The sequence below is a fragment of the Vicia villosa genome, linkage group LG1 (genome assembly GCF_029867415.1).
Source record: "Vicia villosa cultivar HV-30 ecotype Madison, WI linkage group LG1, Vvil1.0, whole genome shotgun sequence".
In the NCBI taxonomy this organism is placed as follows: domain Eukaryota; kingdom Viridiplantae; phylum Streptophyta; class Magnoliopsida; order Fabales; family Fabaceae; genus Vicia; species Vicia villosa.
The window spans coordinates 39,235,901-39,254,656 of record NC_081180.1 but is presented as its reverse complement, the minus strand read 5'-3'; the positions used below and the strand labels follow the sequence as shown (position 1 = coordinate 39,254,656).

General features: G+C 40.5%; 1 protein-coding gene and 1 long non-coding RNA gene across 2 annotated transcripts; one reads left to right on the top strand and one right to left on the bottom strand.

Moving 5' to 3' along the window:
• Positions 1 to 493: 493 nt before the first annotated feature.
• Positions 494 to 2,056, top strand: LOC131617604 (uncharacterized). The gene has a single exon (XM_058888897.1). It carries the CDS (start codon positions 494 to 496, stop codon positions 2,054 to 2,056), a length of 1,563 nt encoding a protein of 520 aa, XP_058744880.1.
• Positions 2,057 to 4,736: 2,680 nt separating this feature from the next.
• Positions 4,737 to 15,347, bottom strand: LOC131634797 (uncharacterized). The gene is made up of 3 exons (XR_009293674.1): positions 14,540 to 15,347; positions 6,632 to 13,926; positions 4,737 to 6,019 (listed from the first exon to the last, which is right to left on the bottom strand). It is a non-coding gene; the product is annotated as an uncharacterized LOC131634797 (long non-coding RNA).
• Positions 15,348 to 18,756: the final 3,409 nt, after the last annotated feature.

The following is an 18,756-nucleotide window of genomic DNA, read 5'->3' as shown; positions in this document are numbered from 1 at the left end:
ATGATCATTTAACAGGTACATTGTTGGTGACCGCTGTTCTTGTTCGTTGGTGACCGCTGTTCTTGTTCGTGGGTTACCGCTGTTCTTGTTCGTGGGTTACCGCTGTTCTTGTTCGTGGGTTACCGCTGTCCTCGTTCGTGGGTTATCGCTGTTCTCGTTCGAGTGTACTATTGGTTCCTGTTCGTGGGGTACTATGGTTCTTGTTCGAGTGGCAATCTGTGTTCTATTCCAAGTGTGTTATTGACTATGGGCTTTGGTTCCGTGGATTGACATTCTATATTCCGTGTGGTATAACATTTGGGGGCCGAACCTTTGGCTCTATACTATGTGTGTTACCGGCAGTCCAGAATGCCTGGTAGGCGGCAACAAGTCCCACCACTTTGCATCATAGCATATTTATTTCCAAAAGAAACGCAAAAAAAAAAAAGATATGTATAATAAGCATTTGCATGTCATATTTTCAGGGATATTCAGGAGTTCATTCAAGTTAGAGATGGACACTCCCGTTGATACTGTCAAGGAGGCAAAGAGACATACGCACACCTACAGCTTTTTTCGAGAGCCGTTGACCGCCTTAGAGGGTTTGAGTTCGTTAATGACCGCTTTCTGCTTGAAGAGTTTCACGGATAATTATGGGAATATCTTGACTTTGTTGGAAACCGTGGTTGATACTCCTGCTTTGCAAACTTTGATGCAATTCTATGATCCCGAAATGAGGTGTTTCACGTTCCAGGATTACCAGTTGGCTCCGACATTGGAAGAGTACTCTATTATTCTTAATCTCAAGGTAAAAAGCGAAGTGCCATTCATCGACGTTCCAAAAGAAGTGAATTTCAAGTTGATTGCTGCTGCTCTTTATTTGAGCATAAAAGAAGTATCTGATAATTGGAAGTCGAATGGAGGTGTCTCGGGGTTCTCTTTGAAGTTCTTGGTGAGAAAAGCTAAAGAGGAATTTGAGAAAAAGAATTGGAACGCGTACAATGCATTGCTTGCTGTGGCTATTTACGGGATTGTGATGTTCCCGAATGTTCCCAATTTTGTAGACTCGGCCGCGGTACACATCTTCATGGGAAAGAATCCTATTCCTACTTTGTTGGCCGATACTTACTATGCCGTTCATTCCCGATATGAGAAACGTGGCGGTGCTATCACTTGTTGTCTTCAATTGTTGTTCATCTGGTTCCTCTCTTTGTTGCCCAGCAAAGGACCTTTTGTGAAGACAAGAGAGACAATTAAGTGGACCCACAGGATTATGTCACTTACCTCTTATGACATCCAGTGGCCAAAGTATCGAATTAACGTTTCTGAAGTGATTGTTGGATGCGGTAAGTTTGATAATGTTCCTTTGGTTGGTACCAGAGGTTGCATCAATTACAATCCCGTGGTATCCTTGCGTCAGTTGGGGTATACGTTGAAAGACAAGCCGGCAGATCACTTGATAGCGGAGACAGTCTATTTTGAGAAGGGGTCGGATCCAGAAAAGTTGAAGGAGATAATTGTGGCTTGGAAGAAGATCCGTAAGCATAATGGAGCCCATTTAGGGAAGAAGGAATCACTTGCTTTGACACCGTATGTTGAATGGATTGTGAAACGGGTTGGAAACTTGTTGCTGCCATATGACAGGGTTGCACCACTTCAAAAGCAACCTCCTTTGATTCTATCTGAATTTGTGCCAACAGAACTTTACAAGGATGCTCTGGTTACCAACTACAGGTTGCATGAAAGAGAGCAAGAGACCAATTTGAAGTTCTTTGAAGAGAGAGATGCAAAGATGAGGTTGATGCACCAGCTCAAGCAAGTCGAAGGCGCAAGTTCAAGTCAAGCCAGTGCCTGGAGGCGTCCCTATGAGTTGTTAGAGGAAGATTTGTATCAGAAGCAGCAAGAGTGTCTGCAGTTACAGAGATCAGAGAGTAGTCTCAAGAGACAGAAACGGGATTTAGATAAACAGCTAGCAGAAGAGAAGGCTAAGACTGCTCGGCTTGAAGAAGAACTAAGAAGACTCCGAGCCCAATGGAGAGGAGATGGAGAAGTTCATTCTGTTGCCAGGCGATCCTAGTATCACTGTGGGGTAGATTTGTTTGATCCATGATGGATGATTTGATGTTTATGCTTGATATTTGTCGCCCATGTCCAGGATTGTTGGATGGGGTCGCATTTTGTTATGCTGGATTTCTTTTGTATACCTTAAGGGCACTTTGTGATGCGGTTATATGTCTGTTTGTATGAACTCAAATTTGCAATTATGTTTGAATGAAGTATGCTCAGTTTGCTAAATTATTCTTGTGTGTGGATTGTTATTCAAATATATTCGGTGTCAGGGTTGCTATGTCCTATCTGAAAGTGGGATGAACTCTTGGATACCTGAAAATTGACAAACATCTCATGCATATCATTCATATATCATACATGTCATATATTTGCAGGTTTTGCAGGTCTTATATCTTATGTCACGCTGTTTTGTTACCAGAAGGAGTTCTAAGACGGCTAATCACCCGTATCCGACTAGGAGCAATCAGAGAAGGCAGATGGAACAGATTCAGGAACAGATGGCTGAGATGAGAGCTCAACTGACAGAGCAAATGAACGCGCAGATGGCGCAGTTTATGGAAGCATTGACTAATGTGACCAAGGGGCAGGATGACTTGCGAGTTCTCGTCGAGAATTCTAGAAGGAATGAGAATGAAGGACGCCAAGGGCTGTTTGATGATGTGTCTGGTAGGATTGATGATCACCATGATCCGAATGAGTTTGCTCGTATGGGAGGACACTATAATCCTTTCAATCAGCATCAGGGGTTTCCACCTCCACCTCCGTCTCGTCTGTTGGGAAGGAGAGATACTCAGAACCGTGGTAATCTGGATTTCGATGTTGAGAACTTTGATCAGCTATCAAGGCACAGTGCTGAGGGTGCGCATGATGAAGTTGAAAGGTATCGTCTGATTGAAGAACGTCTCAGAGCTGTTGAAGGCAAAGGGGTGTTAGGCATGGATATCAATGACTTGGGGCTGGTTCCTGGTGTGAGGATCCCGCCGAAATTCAAAGTTCCATCTTTTGACAAATACAATGGGGCGACTTGTCCTATGACTCATGTTAAGGCGTATTATCGAAAGATGTCGGTATACTCTGAGGATGAAGGTTTTCTAATGCATTTCTTCCAGGATAGTCTTGCTGGGGCTTCTTTGGAGTGGTATGTTCAACTCGAGCGCACTCATATCCATTCTTGGAGAGATCTTGTGGAGGCTTTCATTAAGCACTATCAGTACAATGTTGATATGGCACCCAACAGGACCCAGTTGCAGAGTTTGGTTCAGGGGTCTAAAGAATCTTTCAAAGAGTACGCTCAGAAATGGCGTGAGTTAGCCGCAAGAGTTCAGCCACCTATGACTGAACGTGAGATGATTGACATGTTCACCAGTACTTTGTCTGGACACTATTACTTGGCTTGCAGTGCTTCAGCAAACTTTTCTGAAATGGTGAGATATGGTGAACGAGTTGAGATGGGTCTAAAGATGGGGAAAATTCAGTTGGGAGCTTCTTCTAATTCTGCTGGTGGTAAGAAGCAAGCTGAAGGTTATGCCAGAAGGAAAGAAGGAAATGCTGATGCCATATATGGAAGAAGGGGTTCAGGGAGAAGCAATTCACAGGTTAATGCTGTCATGATCCCAGTACCACAACAACAACATCAGCAGGGACAGCGTTCCAGTAATGATCGCTATCCTCCCAGGACTAGGCCTCACAGAAAGATTGATCCGATTCCTATGACCTATGCTCAGGTGCTGCAACATTTGCTTAAGATTGAAAAGATTACTTTGAGAGATGCTCCGAATGCTCCGGACACACAATCTCCGAATTACAATGCGAATGCACGATGTGCTTTTCATTCAGGTGCTGCTGGGCATGATACCGAGAGGTGTATTGCGTTAAAGAACAAAGTCCAAGATTTGTTGGACCAAAAGATTATTCAATTCACTCCTACACCCAATATTGTTAACAATCCGATGCCTGCCCATGGGTGTCCAACCGTGAATGCCATTGTCGATGGTGAAGAAGTGGATAGTGATTGTGACTTTGATAGCTGGATTCGTCCAAGTATTCCTGGGGAGATGCCTTGCAACTGGACAATTGAAGATGTCATTCAAGTTACACAAGCTCAGGAGTAAATTCCTTGTTTTTACTTTTCTTATCATGACATAATTCCTACGCTCTGCCCAAGGCGTAGTGAATCATTTGTAGGGCCATGCAGTTCGCATTTTCAAAGTTAATCATGAAATAAAAGGACGTTTTTGCATTCAAATGTTTTGCTCTTTGTCTTTCTTTTTAAATTTTTCCTTTAAATGGCAATGTTTTTTGCACACACTTGCACATAGCTTAATAAAAATAAAACTAAAATAAAAACATCAATCATGCAGATGTTCCACTACCACGGATTTCATTGGTAACAGTTCCGCTATTGCTTATTATGATTTTGACAATCCGATCTACCAAGCCGAGGAGGAAGCTTATGAAGATTGTGATCTTCCCGACGAGTTGGCCAGATTGTTGAAACAGGAAGAAATGAAAGCGATTCTGCCGCATCAAGAGGTAATCGAGATGGTAAATGTTGGTACTAAAGAGCAAGTTCGAGAAGTCAAGATAGGGGCTGCGCTTGAGAATAGTGTGAAGCAGAGGCTTATTGCTATGTTGAAAGAGTATGCGGATATCTTTGTGTAATACGGTGAACTGACTTTTTATCGATCGAAATGTCGCGGTTAAGCATGAGTCGCCACCGACTTTTATTTTATCCAAACAAATTCAGAAAGGCTAAAAGAAACAGAAAAAACCTTTAAAAGAAATCTAAGTTCGGGGGGTAATTTATGCAAAGGGAAGGTGTAAGGCACCCTTTGCATCCATGGTTTTCCATGGGCTCTTAATTGCTTTGCTTGCTCGTTTTCAGAAAATGTAAATGAAAGAGGAAAAAATGGACTTTAGCTCGTAAAATGAGCGTAGCCAGTTTTTGAAGAATTTTGAGAGAGAATATAGAAAATAGAGCATGGCAAGGCAATTAGGGGCAATTACCTTAAACTCAGATGATAGGTCTCTTTTTAGCCTTTCAGAATGAAAGGGTCAATCCTTGCCATAAGTGGGCAGGAAGCCTTTCCTTTGGAGGTTGAAGGGTCGTCGAAACATCCTTTGCCATAAGACTGTCCCATGCCATAGAAGGGCAGGTAGTCTAAGGTAAGGATCAGAATAAGCCTTATTCGTAGGCAACCAGAGGATACCTCAGCCTTTTCCGTAGGCAACTTCCGAGGGTCGAGGTCATATTTGTGTATCGAAGGCAGCATCATTTAGGGTCGCATGACCTTTATTTATCGAGGCAGCATGGCTGAGGTATCCTCGTATTCGAGGGACATGGCTTATTCTGCAAAAAAAAATACAAAGGCAACAGGCAACAAGGCAACAGAGAGGTTACCCCAAAAGAGTGCGTGTGTGCATCAATCATGTGGTTCAATTCAGTTATTTATCTTGTAATTAGTGACTCTAATCCAGTTTAAATTTGACTCCCTAAATTACTAACCACGCAGTATATAAAGCAATAAAGGGGAGGGGAAAGTGAAACCAGCGGATCCCCAACAGGGTTTGGCACAAGTAATAATAAAAGCCATAAAATAAAATAGGGTTTAGGGTTACCAACGACGTAGCTTTGGCATTTGACAAATCTTGAAAAGGAAAAAGAAGAGACAGAAAACAGAGAGTGAGTGCATTATCGGTTCGAAGGCGAACTTTATCAACCATAAAAGTAAAAAGAATAATTAATAAATAAAAGAATAATAAAAGGAACTTAGCTTCGAATTTGATCTGATATGGTTGGCGGAAAGCCTCGGGGGTAACCCTGGGCGTGGATCCTGTGTGGTAAGGTTCCTGCAGGTGCATGGTGGACAGCGCTTTCAGGACCTTTAAATCTGGAATTAGCGAGATCCAGTGGCGGAGATTGATGATGAATTTGCAAATATCCATGAGAATAGATGAACAGCAAATGTACCTCACAATAAACAAGAAATGTTAGTAATGACATGAGAAAATAGTAAAATTATAAATAATTATTGATAAAAATTAACTAACCAAAAAATCTAAATAAGAACTAAATCAAATTAATATATTTCTTGAGTTTTTAATATTTAATAAAAAGACTAACCAAACTATTTTTGTGTTTTTATTTTTTGTAATAAACAAAATTAATTAACTTAAATAATATACCTAAAACTACTACTTTTATACATACGTGTACGTAACACTAACAGTAAGGAGACTTCATCTCTTTTTTACTTCTCTACCATATATTTCTAACAACTTTAATGACAATTTAATTCTTTTAAAAAACAATATTAAGACCAATTGGGTTTTGACACGTGGTGAGGCAATAATAGAAAAGAAAAAAAAGCATAATATAATACTATAAGAAGCATAATTAATGTATTGAAACCAGTAAAACCAAAACGTAGAAAGACGTCACTCTCATCATCTATCTTTTAGCTGCAAATTGATTTCTTGCACAAAACCCACAAATTCTAAATCGATCCATTCAAACAACAATACGAAACAAAGAAACAAGACCATAGTTCCATAGAATCAACAGAAAAAGCTAAATCGATACCGTGCAGTCATATTTCTGTGTTGGCGGTGGAAGGATCCGAATCGGAGATCCATGGAGGAAATCGTGTTGGAACGGCAGTTTTGAGGCTGTCGGCCAGAGCTTTTTGCGATCGGTTCCGCGCATGGTGGTTGGACGGCCTAGATCCGGCGGTGCTTGGACATCATGACGTTTCCGTGGGGGTTGCGGTTGTCAGCGGAGGATCGTGTAGTTACGTCGAAGTCGTTGCCGACGAATCTATGTGTCTTGTCCACCGAGACCGGCTTGGCTTCGTCTGAGCTTGTGATCGGAGCGGTGTCATGATTATGCTCCCTAGATTCTTCTTCCCTTTCCGATTCGCATCTGCAACTGCAAGAAAACATGAACAAAGGTTGCTGCAATTGTTTAATAGGATTGAATGATTCAATAGACTTGTGTTATTGAATTTGTCTGAACGTTTTATGATGCGTGAATGGTTAAAGTTTTGGTGTGGACAATTATATTCACGTGATGGAGAAAGGGAGAAAAGGTGGAGATCCTTGGTTAAAATATGTACAGTGTGACTGAGAAATTTGTTGTACGTGTGAATGGTGGAAGGGGTTAGAAATCGGGTTGACTGTTTTTTGTGAAATTTCTACGTGAATGGAGAGAGATTGTAAATAAGGGTTCAAAAAATAGGGTTAATTGTTAGGGTTGGAATTTGTACCTGCCCCCAAAGTTAGTAATTGTTAGTATATATATATAATAGAAAATTAGGTTAAATAAAAATAAATGGGCTTGGATCTAGAGTTAAATAAAAAAAATTCTTTTTTTTTTTTTTATATTTTATAATATTACCTAAAGTGCGCATAAAACAAAGATTAACACTTAACTATATATATAAAAAAACTATTTTTTTAAATCTTTTTATTATTTTATGATTTTTTTTGTTTGTTTTTTTGAATAAAATGTGAATAAAGTAAAAAACATCTTTTAATAAGCAATAAATAATAAAAGTATGAAAATACCATTTAAATATTAAAACCTCTTTTTTTTTGTGATTTTTAAGAAAAAGTAATTTAAAAATGGAAGTTAAGTTAGTAGAAAAAAAAACTGTCAGTAGTGGGATTCGAACTCGTGGGCAAATTTTGGGGTATGACAGCTGCCCCTGTTCAATCTTCTTAAACCTGAGGATGTAGATTGACTTGTGTGTCAGTCGGAATCTGAAGGTGGAAGATGATTGAACACTAGAATACCAAGAAATTTGCCCTAGCTGAAGTAGGGACTTTTGTCGGAGATGGGCTTAAAGATGCCATCCAGATGTTGAGACTGAAGTGTTTTAGGAGTAGTTGTTTAGAGATGGGCTTAAAGACGCCATCTGACTTGATAAGCTCGAGAGTTAGAATGTGTCATACGTTAGACTGTTTCTAGTTTGCATCCGCAGATGTCTGGAAAACCGTGCGTTAGGCTGAAGACAAGTCGTACGTTAGACTAATCTTGATTGCATCCTCAGATGTCTGGAAAACCGTGCGTCAGGCTGAAGACAAGTCGTACGTTAGACTAATCTTGATTGCATCCTCAGATGTCTGGAAAACCGTGCGTCAGGTTGATGGATAAGCCGTACGTTAGACTACCCAATTTGCATCCGTAGATGTCTGGAAGACCGTGCGTTAGGTCGAAGAATAAATCGTGCGTTAGACTATTCTCAATTGCATCCTCAGATGTCTGGAAAACCGTGCGTTAGGTTGATGGATAAGTCGTACGTTAGACTACCCAATTTGCATCCGTAGATGTCTGGAAGGCCGTGCGTTAGGCTGATGGATGAGTCGTGCGTTAGACTAATCCAAATTGCATCCGTAGATGTCTGGAATGCCGTGCGTTAGGCTTTGAATAAGATTCGAATCTTTGTAATGTACCTGTCAGATAATATTCACTTGGGAACAATGTCAGTTTTATGCAATGTTTATGATGTATGTAATGAATGAGATGGAGTTCTCAAAATAAATGGAACGCTTTGTATGTTATGTATGAATTGTAATCGCCTGCAATGTATGAATATGCATGTGATGTATATGATGCCTGACTGATGTTGTTCTGAGAAAATAAATCTCTGTATCATTGTGATTTGATCTTGTTTTGAAGAGATGTAGCCGGGGATTTATGACTTCTGCTTGGGGATGAATAGTAATTTGATGGATCCTGACTGGGGATGAAAGATATTAGTAAGCCATGTTGGAGAAGAACAAAGTGTCGGTGGTGTTGAAGATGTCAACTCTGTTGGGGAGCCATGTATTGGTCGGGACGAGTATGTTTGAAGATATCTTCTTGAAGGATTGCTCTGTGGGGATGTGATTTTATGAACCTGGCTCTGTGGGGGGACATGGGTGTCTTGAGAGTTGCCCCCGGTATTATAGCTGCCATTAATGGATTTGTATTGATTAGGACACACCAATAAATACTGATCGAAGTGTCAAACTGGCCTTGCATAGGTTTGCCCCTGCTAGTAGGAACTTGGAAAGATTTGCCTCGCGAGGACTTTATGAGATGCGTACTATGGGCGACATGCCCCTAGTAATCATAGACCAAAGACAATATCCCATGTTGGTTGGGAAGTAGCTTCAGATCTATTTGGATGCATGCCCCTGATTGTTTTGGCGCCCTTGAGAGATTCTCAAAATCTTGACTTGATTGCCCCAGATTGATCGGGAAATAGTTTTAAGTCCACTTGGGATGTATGCCTTTGACTTTTTGGCATTTTGAGAGATTCTTCGACTCTTGACTTGATTGCCCCAGATGGATTGGGCGAAGCGTGCCATGCCCCTTGTATACGTAGGAGACATTGCTTTTCGGAATAATTTTGTCTGTCGGGATAACTTTCAGTCATTAGTTGTACCCTGTGCAAGTTCTTTCTGATGCTAACTTTTGAAATTATGTAGCAGAATATGTTTAATAATGAATTCATGAGATGCAATGCATACGTTTGTCTTGATTTTTGTTAAAAAACATTAAAACAGGAGATGTAAAAGCGTGATGTTTATAAAAACGTGATATTTGTAACAATGTGATGTTTATAAAAACTTGATATCAACTCAGCATTGATGGTAAACCTTAAGGAGTCAGGATACCTTTTGGTGACAGTATGCTTTCGAACTAACCATGCTTCAATTAGGACTTTCAAGGGTTGTAACGTGGCTTGGTTCACGGTTTAAGAAACATAGGACAAAGGCTTAAAATTTGATTGTACCCACCCCTCTTCGTGATGATCTTCAACCCTAAGCTCAGTTGATTCGACTTATGCATTCAGGTTCCAAGAGACTTTTGGATTTGCACCTTTGATAATGATGATGGTTTACAAGCAGAGAGAACTTTTGAGATGGCAGTCACTTCTTCCTTTTGGTAGTCACAACATTGTGTTGTTCAGGAATTTATTGACTTCTCTTCTTTCATCTTTTGATATCCCTAACTTTTGCCTGAACTGTCTCTTTTGAGCTTACAGTCAGCGGGATGCCTTGATTTTTGCCTAAGCCATCTTTTTGATTTTTGACTTAGCAGGCTTTTCTTTGTATATATGTTTTTTCCATTTTTTTTTGAAAGATATTGACTGCCTTGTTTGATGATTGATGAACCGTCATTGTCTTTTGATTGACATTTCCAACACTTCTTTGATGTGTGCGGTTGAACGTTTGTGATTGAGACCTTTGTTGAAAGGTGTACTGAATGATTCTCTTAAAATAGAATGCACAGCCAAATTAACTGAGAACTACCCTGCCCCAGGTTATGATCAAGGGTTTTAATTAGTACAAGAAAGAAACTTCTACTCCTTAGGCTCAAAGGGGTTGACGAGGGATTAACATCCTTATATCTCCACTGTTTAGGAATTGAAACAATGCCTGTACATCGTCAGCATAGTCTGCTCAAAAGCATACAGTATGAGGTTGCGGTATCGTTTTCTTCATCCTCCCTCAAAAGGCTTACAGCTTAGCAGGAGTTGAGTATCACAAAACATATGCAAAGTAAAGATGTAGTTTAGATGAGTGATAGCGAAATAATTTATTCAAGACAAACATATGCAATGCACTGATGATGATTATTAAAATAGATAATGTCTATCATAATTCGAATGTTTAAACAAACAGAATTGAAATTGCAAATGAAAGTAAAGCTAATGATTAAAAGTTCATCCACTTAGACGTTAGTCAGTCTTGTCGTGACTAGGAATGGGAGCGGTGATCACCACTAGAGCCCTGGGATGATTGAATTCAATTTCACCAGCATCGATCATGTCTTGAATCTTGTTCTTCAATGGCCAACAGTCATTTGTATCATGTCCGGGGCTATTGGAATGGTATGCGCACCTCGCATTGGGCTTATAGCTAGGAGCGGAAGTGTTGGGCTTTACAGGAGGATCCCTCACAGTAATCAAGTTTGCTTTCAACAAATATTGTAATGCCTGAGCCAGTGACATGTTGACCTTCGTGAACTGACGCTTAGGTGCATCTGACTTGCGTCTTTGTGGAACTAGCATAGAGATTCAGAGTATTCGAGGTTCGAGCTTTCAGAATGTGTATCTGATAAGAATGTTTCAGAATGTCCGGGGTTCGAGCTACCGGAATGTACATCTGATTGGAATGTTTCAGAAGTCTAGGGGTCAAGCTTCCAGAATGTTCATCTGATTGGAACTTTCAGAATGTCCGGGGTTCGAGCTTCCGGAATGTATGTCTGATTGGAATGTTTCAGAAGTATGGGGGTCAAGCTTCCAGAATGTTCATCTGATTGGAATGTTTCAGAAGTCTGGGGATCAAGCTTCCAGAATGTTCATCTGATTAGGATTGATTTGTTGATGGTATTTTTCTGACCAGTTGGTCGACCTGAAAGGAAAAGTTAGTTTTATGTGATGTTATGAATGCAAATGCAATCTTTTCAATGATCTTTAGGAATTTGGTTAGCAACATCAGAAAATGGTTTGGTCGCATCTTTGTTCGAAGAACTCTGATTCTTGGATGTTCTTCCATGGGAATCAAGCTCACCATATCCAGTGGGTCATAGCCTCTGATTCGGGATACTTATACTTTTGAGTTTGAAAGCATATGGCTAGAGAAAAATAAATCCTCTTGCCCCTTGATAGGTATTGTGTCTTTGAATTGGAAGGTATGTGGCCAGAGGAAAATAAATCCTCTTGCCACTTGATTGGGAATTCGGTCCTTGATAAGAGCACCTGAAATTGCGCTCCCTAAATTCCTAAGATCCTTGAAAGGGTTAGTTAATTATGTTATGCTTATGATGTCATGATGTTATGCGAATGAAGTTCATTAGACATAGTGGGAGATAGTAAGGACAAACAAGTCCTTTTAACAAAACCTGCAAGGAAACGAAGGTTAGTAGCAAACACAGGCAAGTCACGCAAGTCACACAATTTTTGGCTTAAGGCTTGCATGGGGTCTGATCAGGTGTCCTTCCCAAGGGTATTTCTATGGATAAGGAGATTTCAGCAACGGGTTCTACAAGTTATCCAGAATTGTCAGCCCTTCTAAAGCACCCTCGGACATGATGCATTTGCACCATGCAATGATACTTTGAGAAAGGACCTATCTGAATTGTAGCATCGGGTAGCGACTAGTTCTCAACATTTGTCAAGAGTAGTCCCCCCACTACGTTCCTAAAGGCCAGGATGGGTTAAAGGTAACTAAAGGTCCTTGAGCTCCGGCGCACCCACAGACACATACATAGACCTCCCTCATTTGAGAAAGGTGTGCATATGCTATGGAGTCCTAACTCAAGCGTGAACTTCATATTGACTCATCTCCCACATATGTGAAAGAGGCCTCCATGACTATGCCACTCCTAAACTTAAGTGTTCTTGAATCCGGGAATAGGATTCGTCCTTCAATTTTCCCAAAACGCCCCTGAAAAATAAAACAAACAAAATAAACAATAGAAAACATTTAAGTGATTCCTAAACTTTCAAGGTAACCCCTCTTTTATCGAATTTTCCCCAGCAGAGTCGCCAGTTCTGTAATACGGTGAACTGACTTTTTATCGATCGAAATGTCGCGGTTAAGCATGAGTCGCCACCGACTTTTATTTTATCCAAACAAATTCAGAAAGGCTAAAAGAAACAGAAAAAACCTTTAAAAGAAATCTAAGTTCGGGGGGTAATTTATGCAAAGGGAAGGTGTAAGGCACCCTTTGCATCCATGGTTTTCCATGGGCTCTTAATTGCTTTGCTTGCTCGTTTTCAGAAAATGTAGATGAAAGAGGAAAAAATGGACTTTAGCTCGTAAAATGAGCGTAGCCAGTTTTTGAAGAATTTTGAGAAAGAATATAGAAAATAGAGCATGGCAAGGCAATTAGGGGCAATTACCTTAAACTCAGATGATAGGTCTCTTTTTAGCCTTTCAGAATGAAAGGGTCAATCCTTGCCATAAGTGGGCAGGAAGCCTTTCCTTTGGAGGTTGAAGGGTCGTCGAAACATCCTTTGCCATAAGACTGTCCCATGCCATAGAAGGGCAGGTAGTCTAAGGTAAGGATCAGAATAAGCCTTATTCGTAGGCAACCAGAGGATACCTCAGCCTTTTCCGTAGGCAACTTCCGAGGGTCGAGGTCATATTTGTGTATCGAAGGCAGCATCATTTAGGGTCGCATGACCTTTATTTATCGAGGCAGCATGGCTGAGGTATCCTCGTATTCGAGGGACATGGCTTATTCTGCAAAAAAAAACACAAAGGCAACAGGCAACAAGGCAACAGGCAACAAGGCAACAGAGAGGTTACCCCAAAAGAGTGCGTGTGTGCATCAATCATGTGGTTCAATTCAGTTATTTATCTTGTAATTAGTGACTCTAATCCAGTTTAAATTTGACTCCCTAAATTACTAACCACGTAGTATATAAAGCAATAAAGGGGAGGGGAAAGTGAAACCAGCGGATCCCCAACAGGGTTTGGCACAAGTAATAATAAAAGCCATAAAATAAAATAGGGTTTAGGGTTACCAACGACGTAGCTTTGGCATTTGACAAATCTTGAAAAGGAAAAAGAAGAGACAGAAAACAGAGAGTGAGTGCATTATCGGTTCGAAGGCGAACTTTATCAACCATAAAAGTAAAAAGAATAATTAATAAATAAAAGAATAATAAAAGGAACTTAGCTTCGAATTTGATATGATATGGTTGGCGGAAAGCCTCGGGGGTAACCCTGGGCGTGGATCCTGTGTGGTAAGGTTCCTGCAGGTGCATGGTGGACAGCGCTTTCAGGACCTTTAAATCTGGAATTAGCGAGATCCAGTGGCGGAGATTGATGATGAATTTGCAAATATCCATGAGAATAGATGAACAGCAAATGTACCTCACAATAAACAAGAAATGTTAGTAATGACATGAGAATATAGTAAAATTATAAATAATTATTGATAAAAATTAACTAACCAAAAAATCTAAATAAGAACTAAATCAAATTAATATATTTCTTGAGTTTTTAATATTTAATAAAAAGACTAACCAAACTATTTTTGTGTTTTTATTTTTTGTAATAAACAAAATTAATTAACTTAAATAATATACCTAAAACTACTACTTTTATACATACGTGTACGTAACACTAACAGTAAGGAGACTTCATCTCTTTTTTACTTCTCTACCATATATTTCTAACAACTTTAATGACAATTTAATTCTTTTAAAAAACAATATTAAGACCAATTGGGTTTTGACACGTGGTGAGGCAATAATAGAAAAGAAAAAAAAAACATAATATAATACTATAAGAAGCATAATTAATGTATTGAAACCAGTAAAACCAAAACGTAGAAAGACGTCACTCTCATCATCTATCTTTTAGCTGCAAATTGATTTCTTGCACAAAACCCACAAATTCTAAATCGATCCATTCAAACAACAATATGAAACAAAGAAACAAGACCATAGTTCCATAGAATCAACAGAAAAAGCTAAATCGATACCGTGCAGTCATATTTCTGTGTTGGCGGTGGAAGGATCCGAATCGGAGATCCATGGAGGAAATCGTGTTGGAACGGCAGTTTTGAGGCTGTCGGCCAGAGCTTTTTGCGATCGGTTCCGCGCATGGTGGTTGGACGGCCTAGATCCGGCGGTGCTTGGACATCATGACGTTTCCGTGGGGGTTGCGGTTGTCAGCGGAGGATCGTGTAGTTACGTCGAAGTCGTTGCCGACGAATCTATGTGTCTTGTCCACCGAGACCGGCTTGGCTTCGTCTGAGCTTGTGATCGGAGCGGTGTCATGATTATGCTCCCTAGATTCTTCTTCCCTTTCCGATTCGCATCTGCAACTGCAAGAAAACATGAACAAAGGTTGCTGCAATTGTTTAATAGGATTGAATGATTCAATAGACTTGTGTTATTGAATTTGTCTGAACGTTTTATGATGCGTGAATGGTTAAAGTTTTGGTGTGGACAATTATATTCACGTGATGGAGAAAGGGAGAAAAGGTGGAGATCCTTGGTTAAAATATGTACAGTGTGACTGAGAAATTTGTTGTACGTGTGAATGGTGGAAGGGGTTAGAAATCGGGTTGACTGTTTTTTGTGAAATTTCTACGTGAATGGAGAGAGATTGTAAATAAGGGTTCAAAAAATAGGGTTAATTGTTAGGGTTGGAATTTGTACCTGCCCCCAAAGTTAGTAATTGTTAGTATATATATATAATAGAAAATTAGGTTAAATAAAAATAAATGGGCTTGGATCTAGAGTTAAATAAAAAAAATTCTTTTTTTTTTTTTATATTTTATAATATTACCTAAAGTGCGCATAAAACAAAGATTAACACTTAACTATATATATAAAAAAACTATTTTTTTAAATCTTTTTATTATTTTATGATTTTTTTTGTTTGTTTTTTTGAATAAAATGTGAATAAAGTAAAAAACATCTTTTAATAAGCAATAAATAATAAAAGTATGAAAATACCATTTAAATATTAAAACCTCTTTTTTTTTGTGATTTTTAAGAAAAAGTAATTTAAAAATGGAAGTTAAGTTAGTAGAAAAAAAACTGTCAGTAGTGGGATTCGAACTCGTGGGCAAATTTTGGGGTATGACACTTTGCTTGGTCCTATGAGGATATGCCTGGTCTTGATACAGATATTGTGGTACATCGTCTACCTCTCAAGGAAGATAGTCCTCCTGTTAAGCAGAAGCTTCGAAGGACTCGCCCAGACATGTCTGAGAAGATTAAGAAAGAGGTTGAGAAACAATTTGATGCTGGCTTTCTACAAGTGGTGAATTACCCGCCGTGGGTCGCTAATATTGTTCCTGTACCTAAGAAGGACGGAAAAGTCAGGATGTGTGTTGACTACAGAGATCTTAATAGGGCGAGTCCAAAGGATGATTTTCCTCTTCCTCACATTGATGTGTTGGTAGATAATACTGCTCCTTTCAAAGTGTTTTCCTTTATGGATGGCATCTCTGGGTACAATCAAATCAAGATGGCACCAGAAGACATGGAGAAAACAACGTTTATCACACCGTGGGGAACTTTCTGCTATAAAGTTATGCCTTTTGGGTTGAAAAACGCAGGGGCAACGTATCAGCGCGCCATGGTGACTCTTTTTCACGACATGATTCACAAAGAGATTGAAGTGTATGTTGACGACATGATTGCAAAGTCTCACACTGAAGAAGAGCACTTGGTTCACTTGCAGAAGTTGTTTGAAAGGCTTCGGGAATTCAGACTAAGGTTGAATCCAAACAAATGCACTTTTGGAGTGCGATCCGGAAAGTTGTTGGGCTTTGTTGTTAGTGGGAAAGGTATTGAGGTCGATCCTGCCAAAATAAAAGCTATACAAGAGATGCCTGAGCCGAGAACAGAAAAAGAGGTTCGTGGTTTCCTAGGGAGATTGAACTACATTGCTAGATTCATCTCTCATCTTACGGCCACTTGTGAACCAATATTCAAGTTGCTAAGAAAAGATCAGACGGCCAGTTGGAATAATGATTGTCAAAAAGCATTCGAAAAAGTGAAAGAGTATCTGCAGGAACCTCCGATACTAATGCCTCCAGTTCCAGGAAGGCCTTTGATTATGTACCTCACAGTTCTTGAAAATTCAATGGGATGTGTGCTGGGTCAACATGACGAGTCTGGCCGAAAAGAGCATGCAATATACTACCTTAGCAAAAAGTTTACCGACTGTGAATCCCGATACTCACTGCTCGAGAAAACTTGCTGTGCTTTGGTGTGGGCTGCTCGCCGGCTGAGGCAGTATATGTTGGTTCACACCACCTTACTGATTTCCAAGATGGATCCTATCAAGTATGTTTTTGAGAAGCCCGCTCTTTCCGGAAGAGTAGCCAGGTGGCAAATGATTTTGACTGAATATGATATCCAGTATACTACCCAGAAAGCCATCAAAGGTAGCGTGTTGGCGGATTATCTTGCGCACCAGCCGGTCGAAGATTATGAACCGATGAAGTTTGAATTCCCCGATGAGGATGTCTTGTACATCAGAGATTGTAACATTCCCGGACCGGAGGAAGGACCCGAACCAGGATCGCGATGGACGCTCGTGTTCGATGGTGCCTCTAATGCACTCGGGAATGGTGTTGGAGCTGTAATTACTTCTCCTTCAGGTTTTCATATTCCATTTACAGCCAGAATCTGTTTTGATTGCACTAATAACATGGCTGAATATGAAGCCTGCATTTATGGTATCGAAGCTGCGATTGATTTGCGAATCAAGTACTTGAAAGTTTATGGGGATTCCAATCTTGTCATTAGCCAGATCAATGGAGATTGGGAAACTCGCCATCAGAATCTGATTCCATACAGGGAGCATGTAACGCCCCAGACTGCTTTCGGGATGATCGACTGACCCCACAAACCAACACGGGTCTTTTCAGCATGCTTTGACCTCACTCGCACGCTTTCCGGAAACTTCCCAGAAGGTCACCCATCCCAAGACTACTCCAAGTCAAGCACGCTTAACTGTGGAGTTCTTATGGAATGAGCTACCGAAAAGAAGATGCATCTTGTTGGTATAGGTAGTACCTATCAATCCTTATAAGACATCTTTCAACCATGCAGTCTCATCCCTGCACAGCCTCCGGATCCCTCTCATTCCGATGTGGCGACCACCATTGCCCTTTTCGGCCTCAGGTGTTCCATGCGGTGCAACCACCCCTCGCCTTCTTTGGCCTCGGGTGTTACATGCCCACCAGCTTCCGCATGGTTCGTCCTCGAACCACATCGTACTGGGAGAGGTCTGGCTCTGATACCATTTGTAACGCCCCAGACTGTTTTCAGGATGATCGACTGACCCCACAAACCAACACGGGTCTTTTCAGCATGCTTTGACCTCACTCGCACGCTTTCCGGAAACTTCCCAGAAGGTCACCCATCCCAAGACTACTCCAAGTCAAGCACGCTTAACTGTGGAGTTCTTATGGAATGAGCTACCGAAAAGAAGATGCATCTTGTTGGTATAGGTAGTACCTATCAATCCTTATAAGACATCTTTCAACCATGCAGTCTCATCCCTGCACAGCCTCCGGATCCCTCTCATTCCGATGTGGCGACCACCATTGCCCTTTTCGGCCTCAGGTGTTCCATGCGGTGCAACCACCCCTCGCCTTCTTTGGCCTCGGGTGTTACAGAGCATGTGATGAGACTCATTCCGTACTTTGATGAGATCACATTCGAGCATATTTCTAGAGAAGAGAACAATCTTGCTGATGCTCTCGCTACTTTGGCTTCCATGTTCAAAGTGAAATGGGCCAATGAAGCGCCTAACATCACCATCAACAGATTGGACGAACCAGCATTTTGCTTTGAGGCTGATGTTGAGTTGGATGGTAATCCCTGGTATCATGATATAAAAAAGTTCCTCGAAACTCAAGAGTATCCTCCCGAAGCGTCGGTGACTGATAATAAGTTTCTGAGAAGGTTTGCAGCTAAGTTTTACCTCAACGGTGGGTTGTTGTACAAGAGGCATCATGACGGTGTGTTGCTCCGATGTGTTGTGAAGGAAGAAGCTTCAAAAATCATAGAGGAAATGCATGAAGGCGAGTTTGGTACCCATTCTAGTGGGCATACAATGGCTAAGAAGATCTTGAGGGCTGGTTACTATTGGTCCACTATGGAAACTGATTGTCATAACCATGTCAGAATTTGTCACAAGTGCCAGATCTATGCTGATAAAGTGCACGTG